The sequence below is a fragment of the Aquarana catesbeiana genome, linkage group LG13, assembly GCF_042186555.1.
Source record: "Aquarana catesbeiana isolate 2022-GZ linkage group LG13, ASM4218655v1, whole genome shotgun sequence".
Taxonomy (NCBI): domain Eukaryota; kingdom Metazoa; phylum Chordata; class Amphibia; order Anura; family Ranidae; genus Aquarana; species Aquarana catesbeiana.
In genome coordinates, this window is record NC_133336.1 from 217,943,726 (window position 1) to 217,965,939 (window position 22,214).

Here is a 22,214-nt window from a genome sequence, read left to right on the forward strand (position 1 = left end):
TGACTGTTACCCCTGACAACACCCCTCCCCTCCCCCACACCTGACTGTTACCCCTGACAACACCCCCTCCCCACACCTGACTGTTACCCCTGACAACACCCCTCCCACCCATCTGTCCGCTTTGTTGGAATGGCTCGGAGGGGGTTGTCCACGTCAGAGGAATGGGTCTCAGGGGGTTGGCTGCGTCGGAGGAATGGCTCGGAGGGGGGTTATCCGCGTCGGAGGAATGGGTCCGCGGGTGGTTGGCCGCGTTGTTGGAATGGCTCGGAGGGGGGTTGGCCGCGTCGTTGGAATGGCTCGGAGGGGGGTTGGCCGTGTCGTTGGAGGGGGTTTGCCGCGTTGTTGGAATGGGTGGGCGGGGGGGGTGGGCTGCGTTGTTGCCCTTGTCGGAGGAATGGGTCGGCAGTGGTTTGGCCGCGCTGTTGGAATGGGTCGGAGGGGGTTGGCCGCATTGTTGGAATGGCTCGGATGGGGGTTGTCCACGTCAGAGGAATGGGTCTCAGGGGGTTGGCCGCGTTGTTGGAATGGCTCTTTAGGGGGTTGGCTGCGTCGGAGGAATGGCTCGGAGGGGGGTTATCCGCGTCGGAGGAATGGGTTGGCGGGTGGTTGGTCGCGTTGTTGGAATGGCTCGGAGGGGGTTGGCCGTGTCGTTGGAATGGCTCGGAGGGGGGGTTGGCTTTGACGGAGGAATGGGTCGGCGGTGGGTTGGCCGCATTGTTGGAATGGCTCGGAGGGGGGTTGACCGCGTCGGAGGAATGACTCGGAGGGGGGTTGGCCGCGTTGTTGGAATGGGTCGGCGGTGGGCCGCGTTGTTGGAATGGGTCGGCGGTGGAGGGTGGGCCGCGTTGTTGGAATGGGTCAGCGGTGGGGGGTGGGCCGCGTTGTTGGAATGGGTCGGAGGGATTGGCCGCGTCATTGGAATGGTTCGGAGGGGGTTGGCCATGTTGTTGGAATGGCTCGGCGGGGGTTGGTCGCGTTGTAGGAATGGTTTGTAGGACACTCGTAGTTCTGTTTTGATGGGTGTCTATGTTCTCTTCCTCTGTAGGGTGGGCGTGTCCCGTGTTCCACCATCCTGGACAGGAGTGCACTACAGGTCCTCTTAGTTGTTTCAGCCAATGGAGAGGTCGGCAGGAAAACCAGCAGCAGCTGGAATAAATGATCAGCCACGTGTTCAGTGTCCCACCTCACCACAGAAACCAGCCAGATACAGAAATGCCTTCGCGTCCAGCTCTGGGACCTTCCCTGCCAGCCACAGGGCCCCTCATCCACTTCCTGGCAATGTATCTGAAGGAAAACATGTGCTGATAGCTGAAGTACTTAAACCTCCCACTCCCCTTCAAAGGACTCCAAAGACCGTTCCTGGAGCTCACCGCACACAGTCTGGAAGAGACTTACTTGCCCTTCCAGGAGGACCAAGGACGGGTCCTCTTGCCACCATGCAGAGGGAAGGATGGCCTAATCCACTGGCCACAAGGAAGGAACATTCTCCCCCTGTAAATAATAAAACTTTGAGGACTGAACCACCTGGAGGCCACAACAACCTTTGTAAGTGTGATTCCTCAGACTGTCCACACAGACCGTCCACCCCCCAGCAGTCAGAGGAGAAGCTTGATGTACAGAATGCTGGGGATGGAAGTGACCCCAATGTACAGAAACTCCCCCAAGGGGACGATGCCGCCTCCTCATCCATCCAGACTCCCATGAGAACTGAGGCGGACCAGGCTCGACCCCAAACCACTTTAAGAGTTGATACCAGTCTCTTAAGACCCATAATCAGATGTTCTCCAACTAGTAGCATCCAACGGAGAAATAACACTGATTCCTCTTTGACCAGTACCAGTCAGTCAACAGCCACCACCAAATCCTCTCCAACTGATACCAATCCATTGAGACCCGCCACCAAAACTGATACCAGTCAATCTAGACTGATCACCGCAACCTCACCCACAACTGTTTCTGGTCAGTCGAGACCTACAGCTCAGTCTGCTCGTATTACCAACTCTGTTCCACAAAGGCCCACCACGAGCTCTCCTCCGAGAACCGACTTTGCTCGGCTGAAGCCCACCACGAGCTCTCCTCCGAGAACTGACTCTGCTTGGCTGAAGCCCACCACCAGATCTCCTCCGAGAGCCGACTCTGCTTGGCTGAAGCCCACCACCAGATCTCCTCCGAGAGCCGACTCTGCTTGGCTGAAGCCCACCACCAGATCTCCTCCGGGAACCGACTCTGCTTGGCTGAAGCCCACCACCAGATCTCCTCCGGGAACCGACTCTGCTCGGCTGAAGCCCACCACCAGATCTCCTCCGAGAACCGACTCTGCTCGGCTGAAGCCCACCACCAAATCTCCTCCGAGAACTCACTCTATTCAGCATAGACCCACCACCTCATCTCCTCTGAGAACTGATTCCGCTCACCTAAGGCCCAGCACCAGATCTCCTCTGAGATCCACCAAGTCTCAGAAAGGTGGGCGAAGGTCGGTGAAACAGCAGAATGAAGCTCCTCAGCATGGTCCTATCACTGCCAGCACTGTGACGGTTTGTGATCAGAGTAGTGAAGGAAGATTGACAGACGCTCTTGGCACACCTTCTACCCATAGTAAAGTTTCTCCAGGAGATTCACAGCAGCAATCTGTGGCCAAGCATGAAAAGACGCACAACAGACTGGATGGTGAGTATTGTCCCAGCCCATGTTCCGTGTAATACGCACATAGCTACAAAGTAGGTGAGGTTAAAAAAAGACACAAGTCCATCAAGTCCAACCTATGTGTGTGATTATGTGTCAGTATTACATTACATATCCCTGTATATTGCGGTCATTCAGGTGCTTATCTAATAGTTTCTTGAAACGATCGATGCTCCCCGCTGAGACCACCGCCTGTGGAAGGGAATTCCACATCCTTGCCGCTCTTACAGTAAAGAACCCTCTACGTAGTTTAAGGTTAAACCTCTTTTCTTCTAATTTTAATGAGTGGCCACGAGTCTTATTAAACTCTCTTCTGGGAAAAAGTTTTCTCCCTATTGTGGGGTCACCAGTCCGGTATTTATATATTGTGGGGTCACCAGTCCGGTATTTATATAATGAAATCATATCCCCTCTCAAGCGTCTCTTCTCCAGAGAGAATAAGTTCAGAGCTCACAACCTTTCCTCATAACTAAGATCCTCCAGACCCTTTATTAGCTTTGCATTGCATGTCATTGCTGAGCCTATCATCTACTAGGACCCCCAGGTCCTTTTCCATCCTAGATCCCCCCAGAGGTTCTCCCCCCAGTCTATAGATTGCATTCAGATTTTTACCACCCAAATGCATTATTTTACATTTTTCTACATTGAACCTCATTTGCCATGTAGTTGCCCCTCCCCCATTAATTTGTTCAGGTCTTCTTGCAAGGTTTCCACATCCTGCGGAGAAGTTATTGCCCTGCTTAGCTTAGTATCGTCTGCAAATACAGAGATTGAACTGTTTATCCCATCCTCCAGATCGTTTATGAACAAATTAAATAGGATTGGTCCCAGCACAGAACCCTGGGGAACCCCACTACCCACCCCTGACCATTCTGAGTACTCCCCATTTATCACCACCCTCTGAACTCGCCCTTGTAGCCAGTTTTCAATCCATGTACTCACCCTATGGTCCATGCCAACGCACCTTATTTTGTACAGTAAACGTTTATGGGGAACTGTGTCAAATGCTTTTGTAAAATCCAGATACACCACGTCTACGGGCCTTCCTTTATCTAGATGGCAACTCACCTCCTCATAGAAGGTTAATAGAATGGTTTGGCAAGAACGATTCTTCATGAATCTATGCTGATTACTGCTAATGATATCATTCTTATTACTAAAATCTTGTATATAGTCCCTTATCATCCCCTCCAAGAGTTTACATACTATTGATGTTAGGCTGACTGGTCTGTAATTCCCAGGGATGTATTTTGGGTCCTTTTTAAATATTGGTGCTACATTGGCTTTTCTCCAATCAGCTGGTACCATTCCAGTCAGTAGACTGTCTGTAAAAATTAGGAACAACGGTCTGGCGATCACCTGACTGAGTTCCCTAAGTACCCTCGGATGCAAGCCATCTGGCCCCGATGATTTATTAATGTTAAGTTTCTCAAGTCTAATTTTAATTCTGTCCTCTGTTAACCATGGAGGTGCTTCCTGTGTTGTGTCACGAGGATAAACACTGCAGTTTTGGTTACTGAAGCCCCCCGATTCACTCGTGAAGACTGAGGAGAAGAATAAATTCAATACCTTCACCATCTCCCCATCCTTTGTAACCAGATGTCCTTCCTCATTCTTTATGGGGCCAATATGGTCTGTCCTCCCTTTTTTACTGTTTACATACTTAAAGAATTTCTTGGGATTTTTTTTGCTCTCCTCCGCTATGTGTCTTTCATGTTCTATCTTAGCCATCCTAATTGCACCCTTACATTTCTTATTGCATTCTTTGTAAATTCTGAATGCTGAGGATGATCCCTCAACCTTGTATTTTTTGAAGGCCTTCTCCTTTGCTTTTATATGCATTTTTACATTGGAGTTAAGCCATCCAGGACTTTTGTTCGCTCTTTTAACCACTTGCCGACTGGCTCACAGCGATATACGTCGGCAGAATGGCACGGACAGGCATATTAACATACCTGTACGTTGCCCTTTAAGACGCGGCATTGTGCGTGCGCAACAAGCTCCGTGAGTGTGTCCACGGGGATATCTGTGATCGTCTCACGGAGAGGAAGAATGGGGAGATGCTGATGTAAACAATCATTTCCACATTCTTCCTAGTGACAGGACACTGATGATTGGGAGCCGTGATCAGTGTTGTGACACACACAGCCCCTCCCCCCTACAGTTAGAACACATCCCTAGGACACACTTAACCACCTGATCGCCCCCTAGTGGTTAACCCTTTCACTGCCAGTCCCATTTACAGAGTGATCAATGCATTTTTAATCGCACTGATCGCTGTATAAATGTGGTCCCAAAATAGCGCCAAAAGTGTCAGATGTGTCCGCCATAATGTTGCAGTCATGATAAAAATCGCTGATCGCTGCCATTAATAGTAAAAAAAAATATTCATAAAAATGCCATAAAACTATCCCCTGTTTTGTAGACATGATGACTTTTGCGCAAACCAATCAAACGCTTATTGCGATTTTTTTTTTTTTTTTTTTTCTTTGTCTCCACCCCCTCTGTGCTGACCCAAGCCGCCACCTCTTTGTCTCCACCCCCTCTGTGCTGACCCCAGCCGCCACCTCTTTGTCTCCACCCCCTCTGTGCTGGCCCCAGCCGCCACCTCTTTGTCTCCACCCCCTCTGTGCTGACCCCTGCCACCACCTCTTTGTCTCCACCCCCTCTGTGCTGACCCCTGCCACCACCTCTTTGTCTCCACCCCCTCTGTGCTGACCCCAGCCGGCACCTCTTTGTCTCCACCCCCTCTGTGCTGACCCCTGCCGGCACCTCTTTGTCTCCACCCCCTCTGTGCTGGCCCCTGCCGCCACCTCTTTGTCTCCACCCCCTCTGTGCTGACCCCAGCCGCCACCTCTTTGTCTCCACCCCTCTCTGTGCTGACCCCAGCCACCCCATCTGTGCTGGCCCCTGCCGCCACCTCTTTGTCTCCACCCCCTCTGTGCTGACCCCAGCCGGCACCTCTTTGTCTCCACCCCCTCTGTGCTGACCCCTGCCGGAACCTCTTTGTCTCCACCCCCTCTGTGCTGGCCCCTGCCGCCACCTCTTGTCTCCACCCCCTCTGTGCTGACCCCAGCCGCCACCTCTTTGTCTCCACCCCCTCTGTGCTGACCCCAGCCGCCACCTCTTTGTCTCCACCCCCTCTGTGCTGACCCCAGCCGCCACCTCTTTGTCTCCACCCCCTCTGTGCTGACCCCAGCCGCCACCTCTTTGTCTCCACCCCCTCTGTGCTGACCCCAGCCGCCACCTCTTTGTCTCCACCCCCTCTGTGCTGACCCCAGCCGCCACCTCTTTGTCTCCACCCCCTCTGTGCTGACCCCAGCCGGCACCTCTGTCTCCACCCCCTCTGTGCTGACCCCTGCCGGAACCTCTACACTCCAATACACGGGTCCTCTACACTCCAATACACGGGTACTAACTATCCACACACACTACTCAGACAACACTCATGTACTCACAATACAAAGGTACTACCTGACACTGATACTCTATACAGCCCTGTGCACTCCCAGCACTCATGTACTCTATACAGCCCTGTGCACTCCCAGCACTCATGTACTCTATACAGCCCCCTGTGCACTCCCAGCACTCAGGTACTCTATACAGCCCTGTGCACTCCCAGCACTCATGTACTCTATACAGCCCTGTGCACTCCCAGCACTCATGTACTCTATACAGCCCTGTGCACTCCCAGCACTCAGGTACTCTATACAGCCCCCTGTGCACTCCCAGCACTCAGGTACTCTATACAGCCCCCTGTGCACTCCCAGCACTCAGGTACTCTATACAGCCCCCTGTGCACTCCCAGCACTCAGGTACTCTATACAGCCCCCTGTGCACTCCCAGCACTCAGGTACTCTATACAGCTCTGTGCACTCCCAGCACTCATGTACTCTATACAGCCCTGTGCACTCCCAGCACTCAGGTACTCTATACAGCCCTGTGCACTCAGGTACTCTATACAGCTCTGTGCTCTCCCAGCACTCAGGTACTCTATACAGCTCTGTGCACTCCCAGCACTCATGTACTCTATACAGCTCTGTGCACTCCCAGCACTCATGTACTCTATACAGCCCTGTGCACTCCCAGCACTCAGGTACTCTATACAGCCCTGTGCACTCAGGTACTCTATACAGCTCTGTGCTCTCCCAGCACTCAGGTACTCTATACAGCTCTGTGCACTCCCAGCACTCATGTACTCTATACAGCTCTGTGCACTCCCAGCACTCATGTACTCTATACAGCCCTGTGCACTCCCAGCACTCAGGTACTCTATACAGCCCTGTGCACTCCCAGCACTCATGTACTCTATACAGCCCTGTGCACTCCCAGCACTCATGTACTCTATACAGCTCTGTGCACTCCCAGCACTCATGTACTCTATACAGCCCTGTGCACTCCCAGCACTCAGGTACTCTATACAGCCCTGTGCACTCCCAGCACTCAGGTACTCTATACAGCCCCCTGTGCACTCCCAGCACTCAGGTACTCTATACAGCTTTGTGCACTCCCAGCACTCAGGTACTCTATACAGCCCTGTGCACTCCCAGCACTCAGGTACTCTATACAGCCCCCTGTGCACTCCCAGCACTCATGTACTCTATAAAGCTTTGTGCACTCCCAGCACTCAGGTACTCTATACAGCCCTGTGCACTCCCAGCACTCAGGTACTCTATACAGCCCTGTGCCCTCAGGTACTCTATACAGCCCTGTGCACTCAGGTACTCTATACAGCCCTGTGCACTCAGGTACTCTATACAGCCCTGTGCACTCAGGTACTCTATACAGCCCTGTGCACTCGGGTACTCTATACAGCCCTGTGCACTCGGGTACTCTATACAGCCCTGTGCACTCCCAGCACTCAGGTACTCTATACAGCCTTGTGCACTCCCAGCACTCATGTACTCTATACAGCCCTGTGCACTCCCAGCACTCAGGTACTCTATACAGCCTTGTGCACTCCCAGCACTCGGGTACTCTATACAGCCCTGTGCACTCATGTACTCTATACAGCCTTGTGCACTCCCAGCACTCATGTACTCTATACAGCCCTGTGCACTCCCAGCACTCATGTACTCTATACAGCCCTGTGCACTCCCAGCACTCAGGTACTCTATACAGCCCTGTGCACTCAGGTACTCTATACAGCCCTGTGCACTCAGGTACTCTATACAGCCCTGTGCACTCGGGTACTCTATACAGCCCTGTGCACTCGGGTACTCTATACAGCCCTGTGCACTCCCAGCACTCAGGTACTCTATACAGCCTTGTGCACTCCCAGCACTCATGTACTCTATACAGCCCTGTGCACTCCCAGCACTCAGGTACTCTATACAGCCTTGTGCACTCCCAGCACTCAGGTACTCTATACATCCCTGTGCACTCATGTACTCTATACAGCCCTGTGCACTCCCAGCACTCATGTACTCTATACAGCCTTGTGCACTCCCAGCACTCATGTACTCTATACAGCCCTGTGCACTCCCAGCACTCATGTACTCTATACAGCCCTGTGCACTCCCAGCACTCAGGTACTCTATACAGCCTTGTGCACTCCCAGCACTCATGTACTCTATACAGCCCTGTGCACTCCCAGCACTCAGGTACTCTATACAGCCTTGTGCACTCCCAGCACTCGGGTACTCTATACAGCCCTGTGCACTCCCAGCACTCATGTACTCTATACAGCCTTGTGCACTCCCAGCACTCATGTACTCTATACAGCCCTGTGCACTCCCAGCACTCATGTACTCTATACAGCCCTGTGCACTCCCAGCACTCAGGTACTCTATACAGCCCTGTGCACTCATGTACTCTATACAGCCCCCTGTGCACTCCCAGCACTCATGTACTCTATACAGCCCCCTGTGCACTCCCAGCACTCATGTACTCTATACAGCCCCCTGTGCACTCCCAGCACTCATGTACTCTATACAGCCCCCTGTGCACTCCCAGCACTCATGTACTCTATACAGCTCTGTGCACTCCCAGCACTCATGTACTCTATACAGCCCTGTGCACTCCCAGCACTCAGGTACTCTATACAGCCCCCTGTGCACTCCCAGCACTCAGGTACTCTATACAGCTCTGTGCACTCCCAGCACTCATGTACTCTATACAGCTCTGTGCACTCCCAGCACTCATGTACTCTATACAGCCCCCTGTGCACTCCCAGCACTCAGGTACTCTATACAGCTCTGTGCACTCCCAGCACTCATGTACTCTATACAGCTCTGTGCACTCCCAGCACTCATGTACTCTATACAGCCCCCTGTGCACTCCCAGCACTCAGGTACTCTATACAGCCCCCTGTGCACTCCCAGCACTCATGTACTCTATACAGCTCTGTGCACTCCCAGCACTCATGTACTCTATACAGCTCTGTGCACTCCCAGCACTCATGTACTCTATACAGCCCCCTGTGCACTCCCAGCACTCATGTACTCTATACAGCCCTGTGCACTCCCAGCACTCAGGTACTCTATACAGCCCCCTGTGCACTCCCAGCACTCATGTACTCTATACAGCTCTGTGCACTCCCAGCACTCAGGTACTCTATACAGCCCCCTGTGCACTCCCAGCACTCAGGTACTCTATACAGCTCTGTGCACTCCCAGCACTCATGTACTCTATACAGCTCTGTGCACTCCCAGCACTCATGTACTCTATACAGCTCTGTGCACTCCCAGCACTCATGTACTCTATACAGCCCCCTGTGCACTCCCAGCACTCAGGTACTCTATACAGCCCTGTGCACTCCCAGCACTCAGGTACTCTATACAGCCCTGTGCACTCCCAGCACTCATGTACTCTATACAGCTCTGTGCACTCCCAGCACTCATGTACTCTATACAGCCCCCTGTGCACTCCCAGCACTCATGTACTCTATACAGCCCCCTGTGCACTCCCAGCACTCAGGTACTCTATACAGCCCCTGTGCACTCCCAGCACTCAGGTACTCTATACAGCCCTGTGCACTCCCAGCACTCAGGTACTCTATACAGCTCTGTGCACTCCCAGCACTCAGGTACTCTATACAGCTCTGTGCACTCCCAGCACTCAGGTACTCTATACAGCCCTGTGCACTCCCAGCACTCAGGTACTCTATACAGCCCTGTGCACTCCCAGCACTCAGGTACTCTATACAGCCCTGTGCGCTCCCAGCACTCAGGTACTCTATACAGCCCCCTGTGCACTCCCAGCACTCATGTACTCTATACAGCTCTGTGCACTCCCAGCACTCAGGTACTCTATACAGCCCCCTGTGCACTCCCAGCACTCAGGTACTCTATACAGCTCTGTGCACTCCCAGCACTCATGTACTCTATACAGCTCTGTGCACTCCCAGCACTCATGTACTCTATACAGCCCTGTGCACTCCCAGCACTCAGGTACTCTATACAGCCCCCTGTGCACTCCCAGCACTCATGTACTCTATACAGCCCCCTGTGCACTCCCAGCACTCAGGTACTCTATACAGCCCTGTGCACTCCCAGCACTCAGGTACTCTATACAGCCCCCTGTGCACTCCCAGCACTCATGTACTCTATACAGCTCTGTGCACTCCCAGCACTCAGGTACTCTATACAGCCCCCTGTGCACTCCCAGCACTCATGTACTCTATACAGCCCCCTGTGCACTCCCAGCACTCATGTACTCTATACAGCCCCCTGTGCACTCCCAGCACTCATGTACTCTATACAGCCCCCTGTGCACTCCCAGCACTCATGTACTCTATACAGCTCTGTGCACTCCCAGCACTCAGGTACTCTATACAGCCCTGTGCACTCCCAGCACTCAGGTACTCTATACAGCCCCCTGTGCACTCCCAGCACTCAGGTACTCTATACAGCCCCCTGTGCACTCCCAGCACTCAGGTACTCTATACAGCCCCCTGTGCACTCCCAGCACTCAGGTACTCTATACAGCCCCCTGTGCACTCCCAGCACTCAGGTACTCTATACAGCCCCCTGTGCACTCCCAGCACTCAGGTACTCTATACAGCCCCCTGTGCACTCCCAGCACTCAGGTACTCTATACAGCCCCCTGTGCACTCCCAGCACTCAGGTACTCTATACAGCCCCCTGTGCACTCCCAGCACTCAGGTACTCTATACAGCCCCCTGTGCACTCCCAGCACTCAGGTACTCTATACAGCCCCCTGTGCACTCTCAGCACTCAGGTACTCTATACAGCTCTGTGCACTCCCAGCACTCATGTACTCTATACAGCTCTGTGCACTCCCAGCACTCAGGTACTCTATACAGCCCTGTGCACTCCCAGCACTCGTACTCTATACAGCTCTGTGCACTCCCAGCACTCATGTACTCTATACAGCTCTGTGCACTCCCAGCACTCATGTACTCTATACAGCTCTGTGCACTCCCAGCACTCATGTACTCTATACAGCCCCCTGTGCACTCCCAGCACTCAGGTACTCTATACAGCCCTGTGCACTCCCAGCACTCATGTACTCTATACAGCTCTGTGCACTCCCAGCACTCATGTACTCTATACAGCCCTGTGCACTCCCAGCACTCAGGTACTCTATACAGCCCTGTGCACTCCCAGCACTCATGTACTCTATACAGCCCTGTGCACTCCCAGCACTCAGGTACTCTATACAGCTCTGTGCACTCCCAGCACTCATGTACTCTATACAGCTCTGTGCACTCCCAGCACTCATGTACTCTATACAGCCCCCTGTGCACTCCCAGCACTCAGGTACTCTATACAGCCCTGTGCACTCCCAGCACTCATGTACTCTATACAGCTCTGTGCACTCCCAGCACTCATGTACTCTATACAGCCCTGTGCACTCCCAGCACTCAGGTACTCTATACAGCCCTGTGCACTCCCAGCACTCATGTACTCTATACAGCCCTGTGCACTCCCAGCACTCAGGTACTCTATACAGCCCTGTGCACTCCCAGCACTCATGTACTCTATACAGCTCTGTGCACTCCCAGCACTCATGTACTCTATACAGCCCTGTGCACTCCCAGCACTCATGTACTCTATACAGCCCTGTGCACTCCCAGCACTCAGGTACTCTATACAGCTCTGTGCACTCATGTACTCTATACAGCCCTGTGCACTCAGGTACTCTATACAGCCCTGTGCGCTCCCAGCACTCAGGTACTCTATACAGCCCTGTGCACTCCCAGCACTCAGGTACTCTATACAGCCCTGTGCACTCCCAGCACTCAGGTACTCTATACAGCCCTGTGCTCTCCCAGCACTCAGGTACTCTATACAGCCCTGTGCACTCCCAGCACTCAGGTACTCTATACAGCTCTGTGCACTCATGTACTCTATACAGCCCTGTGCACTCAGGTACTCTATACAGCCCTGTGCGCTCCCAGCACTCAGGTACTCTATACAGCCCTGTGCACTCCCAGCACTCAGGTACTCTATACAGCCCTGTGCACTCCCAGCACTCAGGTACTCTATACAGCCCCCTGTGCACTCAGGTACTCTATACAGCCCTGTGCACTCAGGTACTCTATACAGCCCTGTGCACTCAGGTACTCTATACAGCCCTGTGCACTCAGGTACTCTATACAGCCCTGTGCACTCGGGTACTCTATACAGCCCTGTGCACTCGGGTACTCTATACAGCCCTGTGCACTCATGTACTCTATACAGCCCCCTGTGCACTCCCAGCACTCATGTACTCTATACAGCCCCCTGTGCACTCCCAGCACTCATGTACTCTATACAGCCCCCTGTGCACTCCCAGCACTCATGTACTCTATACAGCCCTGTGCACTCCCAGCACTCAGGTACTCTATACAGCTCTGTGCACTCCCAGCACTCAGGTACTCTATACAGCCCTGTGCACTCCCAGCACTCAGGTACTCTATACAGCCCCCTGTGCACTCCCAGCACTCAGGTACTCTATACAGCCCCCTGTGCACTCCCAGCACTCATGTACTCTATACAGCTCTGTGCACTCCCAGCACTCAGGTACTCTATACAGCCCCCTGTGCACTCCCAGCACTCAGGTACTCTATACAGCTCTGTGCACTCCCAGCACTCATGTACTCTATACAGCCCTGTGCACTCCCAGCACTCATGTACTCTATACAGCTCTGTGCACTCCCAGCACTCAGGTACTCTATACAGCCCCCTGTGCACTCCCAGCACTCATGTACTCTATACAGCTCTGTGCACTCCCAGCACTCAGGTACTCTATACAGCCCCCTGTGCACTCCCAGCACTCATGTACTCTATACAGCTCTGTGCACTCCCAGCACTCATGTACTCTATACAGCTCTGTGCACTCCCAGCACTCATGTACTCTATACAGCCCCCTGTGCACTCCCAGCACTCAGGTACTCTATACAGCCCCCTGTGCACTCCCAGCACTCAGGTACTCTATACAGCTCTGTGCACTCCCAGCACTCATGTACTCTATACAGCCCCCTGTGCACTCCCAGCACTCAGGTACTCTATACAGCCCTGTGCACTCCCAGCACTCAGGTACTCTATACAGCCCTGTGCACTCCCAGCACTCATGTACTCTATACAGCTCTGTGCACTCCCAGCACTCATGTACTCTATACAGCCCTGTGCACTCCCAGCACTCAGGTACTCTATACAGCCCCCTGTGCACTCCCAGCACTCAGGTACTCTATACAGCCCCCTGTGCACTCCCAGCACTCAGGTACTCTATACAGCTCTGTGCACTCCCAGCACTCATGTACTCTATACAGCCCTGTGCACTCCCAGCACTCATGTACTCTATACAGCCCCCTGTGCACTCCCAGCACTCATGTACTCTATACAGCCCTGTGCACTCCCAGCACTCAGGTACTCTATACAGCCCCCTGTGCACTCCCAGCACTCATGTACTCTATACAGCTCTGTGCACTCCCAGCACTCATGTACTCTATACAGCCCCCTGTGCACTCCCAGCACTCATGTACTCTATACAGCTCTGTGCACTCCCAGCACTCATGTACTCTATACAGCCCCCTGTGCACTCCCAGCACTCATGTACTCTATACAGCTCTGTGCACTCCCAGCACTCATGTACTCTATACAGCCCCCTGTGCACTCCCAGCACTCATGTACTCTATACAGCTCTGTGCACTCCCAGCACTCATGTACTCTATACAGCCCCCTGTGCACTCCCAGCACTCATGTACTCTATACAGCCCTGTGCACTCCCAGCACTCAGGTACTCTATACAGCCCCCTGTGCACTCCCAGCACTCATGTACTCTATACAGCTCTGTGCACTCCCAGCACTCATGTACTCTATACAGCTCTGTGCACTCCCAGCACTCATGTACTCTATACAGCCCCCTGTGCACTCCCAGCACTCATGTACTCTATACAGCCCTGTGCACTCCCAGCACTCAGGTACTCTATACAGCCCCCTGTGCACTCCCAGCACTCATGTACTCTATACAGCTCTGTGCACTCCCAGCACTCAGGTACTCTATACAGCCCCCTGTGCACTCCCAGCACTCAGGTACTCTATACAGCTCTGTGCACTCCCAGCACTCATGTACTCTATACAGCTCTGTGCACTCCCAGCACTCATGTACTCTATACAGCTCTGTGCACTCCCAGCACTCATGTACTCTATACAGCCCCCTGTGCACTCCCAGCACTCAGGTACTCTATACAGCCCTGTGCACTCCCAGCACTCAGGTACTCTATACAGCCCTGTGCACTCCCAGCACTCATGTACTCTATACAGCTCTGTGCACTCCCAGCACTCATGTACTCTATACAGCCCCCTGTGCACTCCCAGCACTCATGTACTCTATACAGCCCCCTGTGCACTCCCAGCACTCAGGTACTCTATACAGCCCCCTGTGCACTCCCAGCACTCAGGTACTCTATACAGCCCTGTGCACTCCCAGCACTCAGGTACTCTATACAGCTCTGTGCACTCCCAGCACTCAGGTACTCTATACAGCCCCCTGTGCACTCCCAGCACTCATGTACTCTATACAGCTCTGTGCACTCCCAGCACTCAGGTACTCTATACAGCCCCCTGTGCACTCCCAGCACTCATGTACTCTATACAGCTCTGTGCACTCCCAGCACTCATGTACTCTATACAGCTCTGTGCACTCCCAGCACTCATGTACTCTATACAGCTCTGTGCACTCCCAGCACTCATGTACTCTATACAGCTCTGTGCACTCCCAGCACTCATGTACTCTATACAGCCCCCTGTGCACTCCCAGCACTCATGTACTCTATACAGCCCCCTGTGCACTCCCAGCACTCAGGTACTCTATACAGCCCCCTGTGCACTCCCAGCACTCAGGTACTCTATACAGCCCTGTGCACTCCCAGCACTCAGGTACTCTATACAGCCCCCTGTGCACTCCCAGCACTCAGGTACTCTATACAGCCCTGTGCACTCCCAGCACTCAGGTACTCTATACAGCCCTGTGCGCTCCCAGCACTCAGGTACTCTATACAGCCCCCTGTGCGCTCCCAGCACTCAGGTACTCTATACAGCCCCCTGTGCACTCCCAGCACTCAGGTACTCTATACAGCCCCCTGTGCACTCCCAGCACTCAGGTACTCTATACAGCCCTGTGCACTCCCAGCACTCAGGTACTCTATACAGCTCTGTGCACTCCCAGCACTCAGGTACTCTATACAGCCCCCTGTGCACTCCCAGCACTCAGGTACTCTATACAGCTCTGTGCACTCCCAGCACTCATGTACTCTATACAGCCCTGTGCACTCCCAGCACTCAGGTACTCTATACAGCCCCCTGTGCACTCCCAGCACTCATGTACTCTATACAGCTCTGTGCACTCCCAGCACTCATGTACTCTATACAGCTCTGTGCACTCCCAGCACTCATGTACTCTATACAGCCCTGTGCACTCCCAGCACTCATGTACTCTATACAGCCCTGTGCACTCCCAGCACTCATGTACTCTATACAGCCCTGTGCACTCCCAGCACTCAGGTACTCTATACAGCTCTGTGCACTCCCAGCACTCAGGTACTCTATACAGCTCTGTGCACTCCCAGCACTCATGTACTCTATACAGCTCTGTGCACTCCCAGCACTCATGTACTCTATACAGCCCTGTGCACTCCCAGCACTCATGTACTCTATACAGCCCCCTGTGCACTCCCAGCACTCAGGTACTCTATACAGCCCTGTGCACTCCCAGCACTCAGGTACTCTATACAGCTCTGTGCACTCCCAGCACTCAGGTACTCTATACAGCTCTGTGCACTCATGTACTCTATACAGCCCTGTGCGTTCCCAGCACTCAGGTACTCTATACAGCCCTGTGCACTCCCAGCACTCAGGTACTCTATACATCCCTGTGCACTCCCAGCACTCAGGTACTCTATACAGCCCCCTGTGCACTCCCAGCACTCAGGTACTCTATACAGCCCCCTGTGCTCTCCCAGCACTCAGGTACTTATAATACACGGGTCGCCGTGTTGCATTGTAATTTCTCTCCTTTGATTTCAGGTGATTGCCCCTCCCCCTGTAGTAATTCAACTCCCAGAAAGAGTCACCTGCCAGAGGAAGAAGATCATGAGGAGGGTTCAGGGCTCTTCATTCCTATAGGTAAGGACCGGAGTCATTGATCACCTCTGCTCTGTCCAATCATCTTCTGCCTTTAGTGGGTCCATGTTGGGGGTGACCCCCCCCTTGTTCCCCGTATTGTAGTGGGTCCATGTTGGGAGTACCCCCCTTGTTCCCCGTATTGTAGTGGGTCCATGTTGGGAGTACCCCCCTTGTTCCCCGTATTGTAGTGGGTCCATGTTGGGAGTGACCCCCTTTGTTCCCCGTATTGTAGTGGGTCCATGTTGGGAGTGACCCCCTTTGTTCCCCGTATTTTAGTGGGTCCATGTTGGGGGTGACCCCCTTTGTTCCCCGTATTGTAGTGGGTCCATGTTGTGAGTGACCCCCTTTGTTCCCCGTATTGTAGTGGGTCCATGTTGGGAGTACCCCCCTTGTTCCCCGTATTGTAGTGGGTCCATGATGGGAGTGACCCCCTTTGTTCCCCGTATTGTAGTGGCTCCATGTTGGGAGTGACCCCCCTTGTTCCCCGTATTGTAGTGAGTCCATGTTGGGAGTGACCCCCTTTGTTCCCGTATTGTAGTGGCTCCATGTTGGGAGTGACCCCCCTTGTTCCCCGTATTGTAGTGGGTCCATGTTGGGGGTGACCCCCTTTGTTCCCCGTATTGTAGTGGGTCCATGTTGGGGGTGACCCCCTTTGTTCCCTGTATTGTAGTGGCTCCATGTTGGGAGTGACCCCCCTTGTTCCCCGTATTGTAGTGGGTCCATGTTGGGGGTGACCCCCTTTGTTCCCCGTATTGTAGTGGGTCCATGTTGGGGGTGACCCCCTTTGTTCCCTGTATTGTAGTGGGTCCATGTTGGGAGTGACCCCCTTTGTTCCCCGTATTGTAGTGGGTCCATGTTGGGGGTGACCCCCTTTGTTCCCTGTATTGTAGTGGCTCCATGTTGGGGGTGACCCCCTTGTTCCCCGTATTGTAGTGGGTCCATGTTGGGGGTGACCCCCTTGTTCCCCGTATTGTAGTGGCTCCATGTTGGGGGTGACCCCCTTTGTTCCCCGTATTGTAGTGGGTCCATGTTGGGAGTGACCCCCTTTGTTCCCCGTATTGTAGTGGGTCCATGTTGGGAGTGACCCCCTTTGTTCCCCGTATTGTAGTGGCTCCATGTTGGGGGTAACCCCCTTTGTTCCCCGTATTGTAGTGGGTCCATGTTGGGAGTGACCCCCTTTGTTCCCCGTATTGTAGTGGCTCCATGTTGGGAGTGACCCCCTTTGTTCCCCGTATTGTAGTGGGTCCATGTTGGGAGTGACCCCCTTTGTTCCCTGTATTGTAGTGGGTCCATGTTGGGGGTGACCCCCTTTGTTCCCCGTATTGTAGTGGCTCCATGTTGGGGGTGACCCCCTTTGTTCCCCGTATTGTAGTGGGTCCATGTTGGGGGTGACCCCCTTTGTTCCCCGTATTGTAGTGGGTCCATGTTGGGGGTGACCCCCTTTGTTCCCCGTATTGTAGTGGGTCCATGTTGGGGGTGACCCCCTTTGTTCCCCGTATTGTAGTGGGTCCATGTTGAGGGTGACCCCCTTTGTTCCCCGTATTGTAGTGGGTCCATGGAGAGTGACCCCCTTGTTCCCCGTATTGTAGTGGCTCCATGTTGGGGGTGACCCCCTTTGTTCCCCGTATTGTAGTGGGTCCATGTTGGGGGTGACCCCCTTTGTTCCCCGTATTGTAGTGGGTCCATGGAGAGTGACCCCCTTGTTCCCCGTATTGTAGTGGCTCCATGTTGGGGGTGACCCCCTTTGTTCCCCGTATTGTAGTGGCTCCATGTTGGGAGTGACCCCCTTTGTTCCCCGTATTGTAGTGGCTCCATGTTGGGGGTGACCCCCTTTGTTCCCCGTATTGTAGTGGGTCCATGGAGAGTGACCCCCTTGTTCCCCGTATTGTAGTGGGTCCATGTTGGGGGTAACCCCCTTGTTCCCCGTATTGTAGTGGCTCCATGTTGAGAGTCCGGCTGTATAATTGTGTCCTGTGTTTGTGACAGATGAGGGTCAGTCGGGTGATGAGAGGAAGAAGAGGAAACGACTTCCAGGTAAGAAGAGGAGAGACAACAGACTGGAGGATGACGCCCCCCCCGTATCATGTGACCAGGACCAGGATCTGGAAAGGGCCCTGGAGGACGGAGCCAAACAGCACAACCTCACGGTGGTCAATGTCCGCAATATCCTACATGTGAGTGACCCCCTCCGTTCTGTATAATCAATGCAGGGTTCTCTCCTGTAATATCCTTCATGTGAGTGAGTGACCCCCTCCGTTCTGTATAATCAATGCAGGGTTCTCTCCTGTAATATCCTACATGTGAGTGACCCCCTCCGTTCTGTATAATCAATGCAGGGTTCTCTCCTGTAATATCCTACATGTGAGTGACCCCCTCCGTTCTGTATAATCACTGTGGGGTGCAATGTAGATTAGTTCACCAGCTGATATCTACATATGGAGCAAAGATCACGGGTCCTAAGGTTAGGTGGGTATGTAAGGTGCCTCAGGGTTGGAGGGGGACATGTAAGGTGCCTCAGGGTTGGAGGGGGGCATGTAAGGTGCCTCAGGGTTGGAGGGGGGCATGTAAGGTGCCTCAGGGTTGGAGGGGGGCATGTAAGGTGCCTCAGGGTTGGAGGGGGGCATGTAAGGTGCCTCAGGGTTGGAGGGGGGTATGTAAGGTGCCTCAGGGTTGGAGGGGGGCATGTACGGTGCTTCGGGGGGGAGGGGTGTCATTTTTATACTCTAATGATAACAGAAATCCCCCAAATGTCCCTGATGAAGAATCTCTCCCTCCGGAATGTTTGGCCTTGGTACCGCCACACAAGGTGACACACACAGGAGGTCATTTCCCACATCTGCGGTGTCTGTGTATAAAAAGTCAATGCGTTTTGTTAGCACTCACGTTGATCGACTGAGTAGGCTGGATACTGAGCCATGGGGAGCAGAAAAGAACTGTCAAAAGACCTGCGTAACAAGGTAATGGAACTTTAAAAAAGATGGAAAAGATATCCAAAGCCTTGAATATGCCAATGAGTACTGTTCAATCACTTATTAGGAAATGCAAAATTTGGGGATTTCTTGATACCAAGCTAAAGTCAGGAAGACCAAGAAAGATTGCAGCCACAACTGCCAGAAGAATTGTTTGGGATACAAAGAAAACCCCCACAGGAGAAATATCGGCTGCTCTGGAAAAAGACGGTGTGGTTGTTCCAAGGAGCACAATCTTTCCCTGTGAAATATGATGGAAGATGGATGCAACATGTTATCCGAAAATACTGGCAGACAATTTGCGTTCTTCTGCAGGAAAACTGCGCATGGAAGACGCTCGGACTTTCCAGCAGGACAATGACATGAAGCACAAGGCCAAGCTGATCCTCCAGCAGGACAATGACATGAAGCACAAGGCCAAGGTGACCCTCCAGCAGGACAATGACCCGAAGGCCAAGGTGACCCTCCAGCAGGACAATGACCCGAAGGCCAAGGTGACCCTCCAGCAGGACAATGACCCGAAGGCCAAGGTGACCCTCCAGCAGGACAATGACCCGAAGGCCAAGGTGACCCTCCAGCAGGACAATGACCCGAAGGCCAAGGTGACCCTCCAGCAGGACAATGACCCGAAGGCCAAGGTGACCCTCCAGCAGGACAATGACCCGAAGGCCAAGGTGACCCTCCAGCAGGACAATGACCCGAAGGCCAAGGTGACCCTCCAGCAGGACAATGACCCGAAGGCCAAGGTGACCCTCCAGCAGGACAATGACCCGAAGGCCAAGGTGACCCTCCAGCAGGACAATGACCCGAAGGCCAAGTTGATCCTCCAGCAGGACAATGACCCGAAGCACAAGACCAAGTTGATCCTCCAGCAGGACAATGACCCGAAGCACAAGACCAAGTTGATCCTCCAGCAGGACAATGACCCAAAGCACAAGACCAAGGTGACCCTCCAGCAGGACAATGACCCAAAGCACAAGACCAAGGTGACCCTCCAGCAGGACAATGACCCAAAGCACAAGGCCAAGCTGACCCTCCAGCAGGACAATGTTCCAAAGCACAAGACCAAGGTGACCCTCCAGCAGGACAATGACCCGAAGGCTAAGGTGACCCTCCAGCAGGACAATGACCCAAAGCACAAGGCCAAGCTGACCCTCCAGCAGGACAATGACCCAAAGCACAAGACCAAGCTGACCCTCCAGCAGGACAATGTCCCAAAGCACAAGGCCAAGCTGACCCTCCAGCAGGACAATGTCCCAAAGCACAAGACCAAGCTGACCCTCCAGCAGGACAATGTCCCAAAGCACAAGACCAAGGTGACCCTCCAGCAGGACAATGACCCAAAGCACAAGACCAAGGTGACCCTCCAGCAGGACAATGACCCAAAGCACAAGGCCAAGCTGACCCTCCAGCAGGACAATGTTCCAAAGCACAAGACCAAGGTGACCCTCCAGCAGGACAATGACCCGAAGGCTAAGGTGACCCTCCAGCAGGACAATGACCCAAAGCACAAGGCCAAGCTGACCCTCCAGCAGGACAATGTCCCAAAGCACAAGACCAAGCTGACCCTCCAGCAGGACAATGACCCGAAGCACAAGGCCAAGCTGACCCTCCAGCAGGACCATGACCCGAAGCACAAGGCCAGGCTGACCATCCGGTGGTTACGGCAGAAGAAGGTGAAGGTTCTGGAGTGGCCGTCTCTGGGGAGACTTTGCATGACCTGGAGGCATTGTGCCAAGACCAATGGGTGACCCTACCAACTGCAAAAATTCCTCATGGATTTCTATTACAGAAGACTGACCGCTGTCATTGGTGATAAAGGGGGTAATACACAGGATTAAGGGGTACAGATTTCTGAACGGGGGGGGGGGGTCATTTCATTTGTTTTATGATTGGGACGTTCTGGTATCACCTCCAGTTACAGAATAGGAATCTCATAAGAAATGGGTTTTACTGCTCACTCATACATCCTGTATTTTCCCAATTCTCCAAAGGGGGGGCACCTTTTACCACAACTGTATATATGGCAGAAGTGTGATGGGTCCTGAGGTGCCTCAGTCATGGGGGACATCTAATGTGCTTCGTGGAGGGGGGTTGTCATAGTGGATCCTGGGAGCAATGTCTACACCTACATATGGCAGAAGGGTGGGGGAGACCATCTGACGCGCCTCGGTGGGAATTGTTTGACTTTGGTCTACCATGTCTGGTTGTGTCTCTGCAGGAAGTGATCACCAATGAGCATGTTGTGGCCATGATGAAAGCCGCCATTAACGAGACGGAAGGTCTGCCTCTCTTTGTAAGTGTTCCCTCCCTGTGTAGCTGGATTACACCCCCCCCCCCCCCCCCCCCGTTCCGCACCCCCTTCCTGTGTACCAGGAAATCCCCCAACCCCTTCCTGTGTACCAGGATCCCAACCCCCTCCTGTACCCCCTTCCAGTGTACCAGGATTACCCCCCCCTCCTGTGTACCAGGATCTCCCCCCCCCCCCCCCCCAGTTCTCCCGGTACACATTATTACTTCCAGCAATCCACCATCGCTTTGTCACTGTGAATACTAATAAAGTTTTATATGTTTAAGACATAAAAATTCTTTTCCCAGGAGCCAAAAATGACCCGATCCAAACTGAAGGAGGTGGTGGAGAAGGGAGTGGTGAGTGCTTGGAGGGTGTATGGAAGGGGTTGGGGGACATGGAGGGTGTATGGAAGGGGTTGGGGGACATGGAGGGTGTATGGAAGGGGTTGGGGGGCATGGAAGGGGTTGGGGGACATGGAGGGTGTATGGAAGGGGTTGGGGGACATGGAGGGTGTATGGAAGGGGTTGGGGGACATGGAGGGTGTATGGAAGGGATTGGGGGACATGGAAGGGGTTGGGGGACATGGAGGGTGTATGGGAAGGGGTTGGGGGACATGGAGGGTGTATGGGAAGGGGTTGGGGGACATGGAGGGTGTATGGGAAGGGGTTGGGGGACATTGAGGGTGTATGGGAAGGGGTT

The 22,214-nt window shown here is 53.4% G+C and overlaps 1 protein-coding gene across 1 annotated transcript; it reads left to right on the plus strand.

Moving 5' to 3' along the window:
- Positions 1-1,024: 1,024 nt before the first annotated feature.
- Positions 1,025-21,518, plus strand: LOC141116477 (uncharacterized; the record flags this gene model as incomplete). The annotated part of the gene is given in 4 exon segments (XM_073608829.1): positions 1,025-2,667; positions 16,155-16,253; positions 18,240-18,427; positions 21,444-21,518. Coding segments are annotated over 4 exon segments (1,914 nt in total), but the record flags the coding sequence as incomplete, so codon positions are not given.
- Between the last annotated feature and the right edge of the window lie 696 nt (positions 21,519-22,214).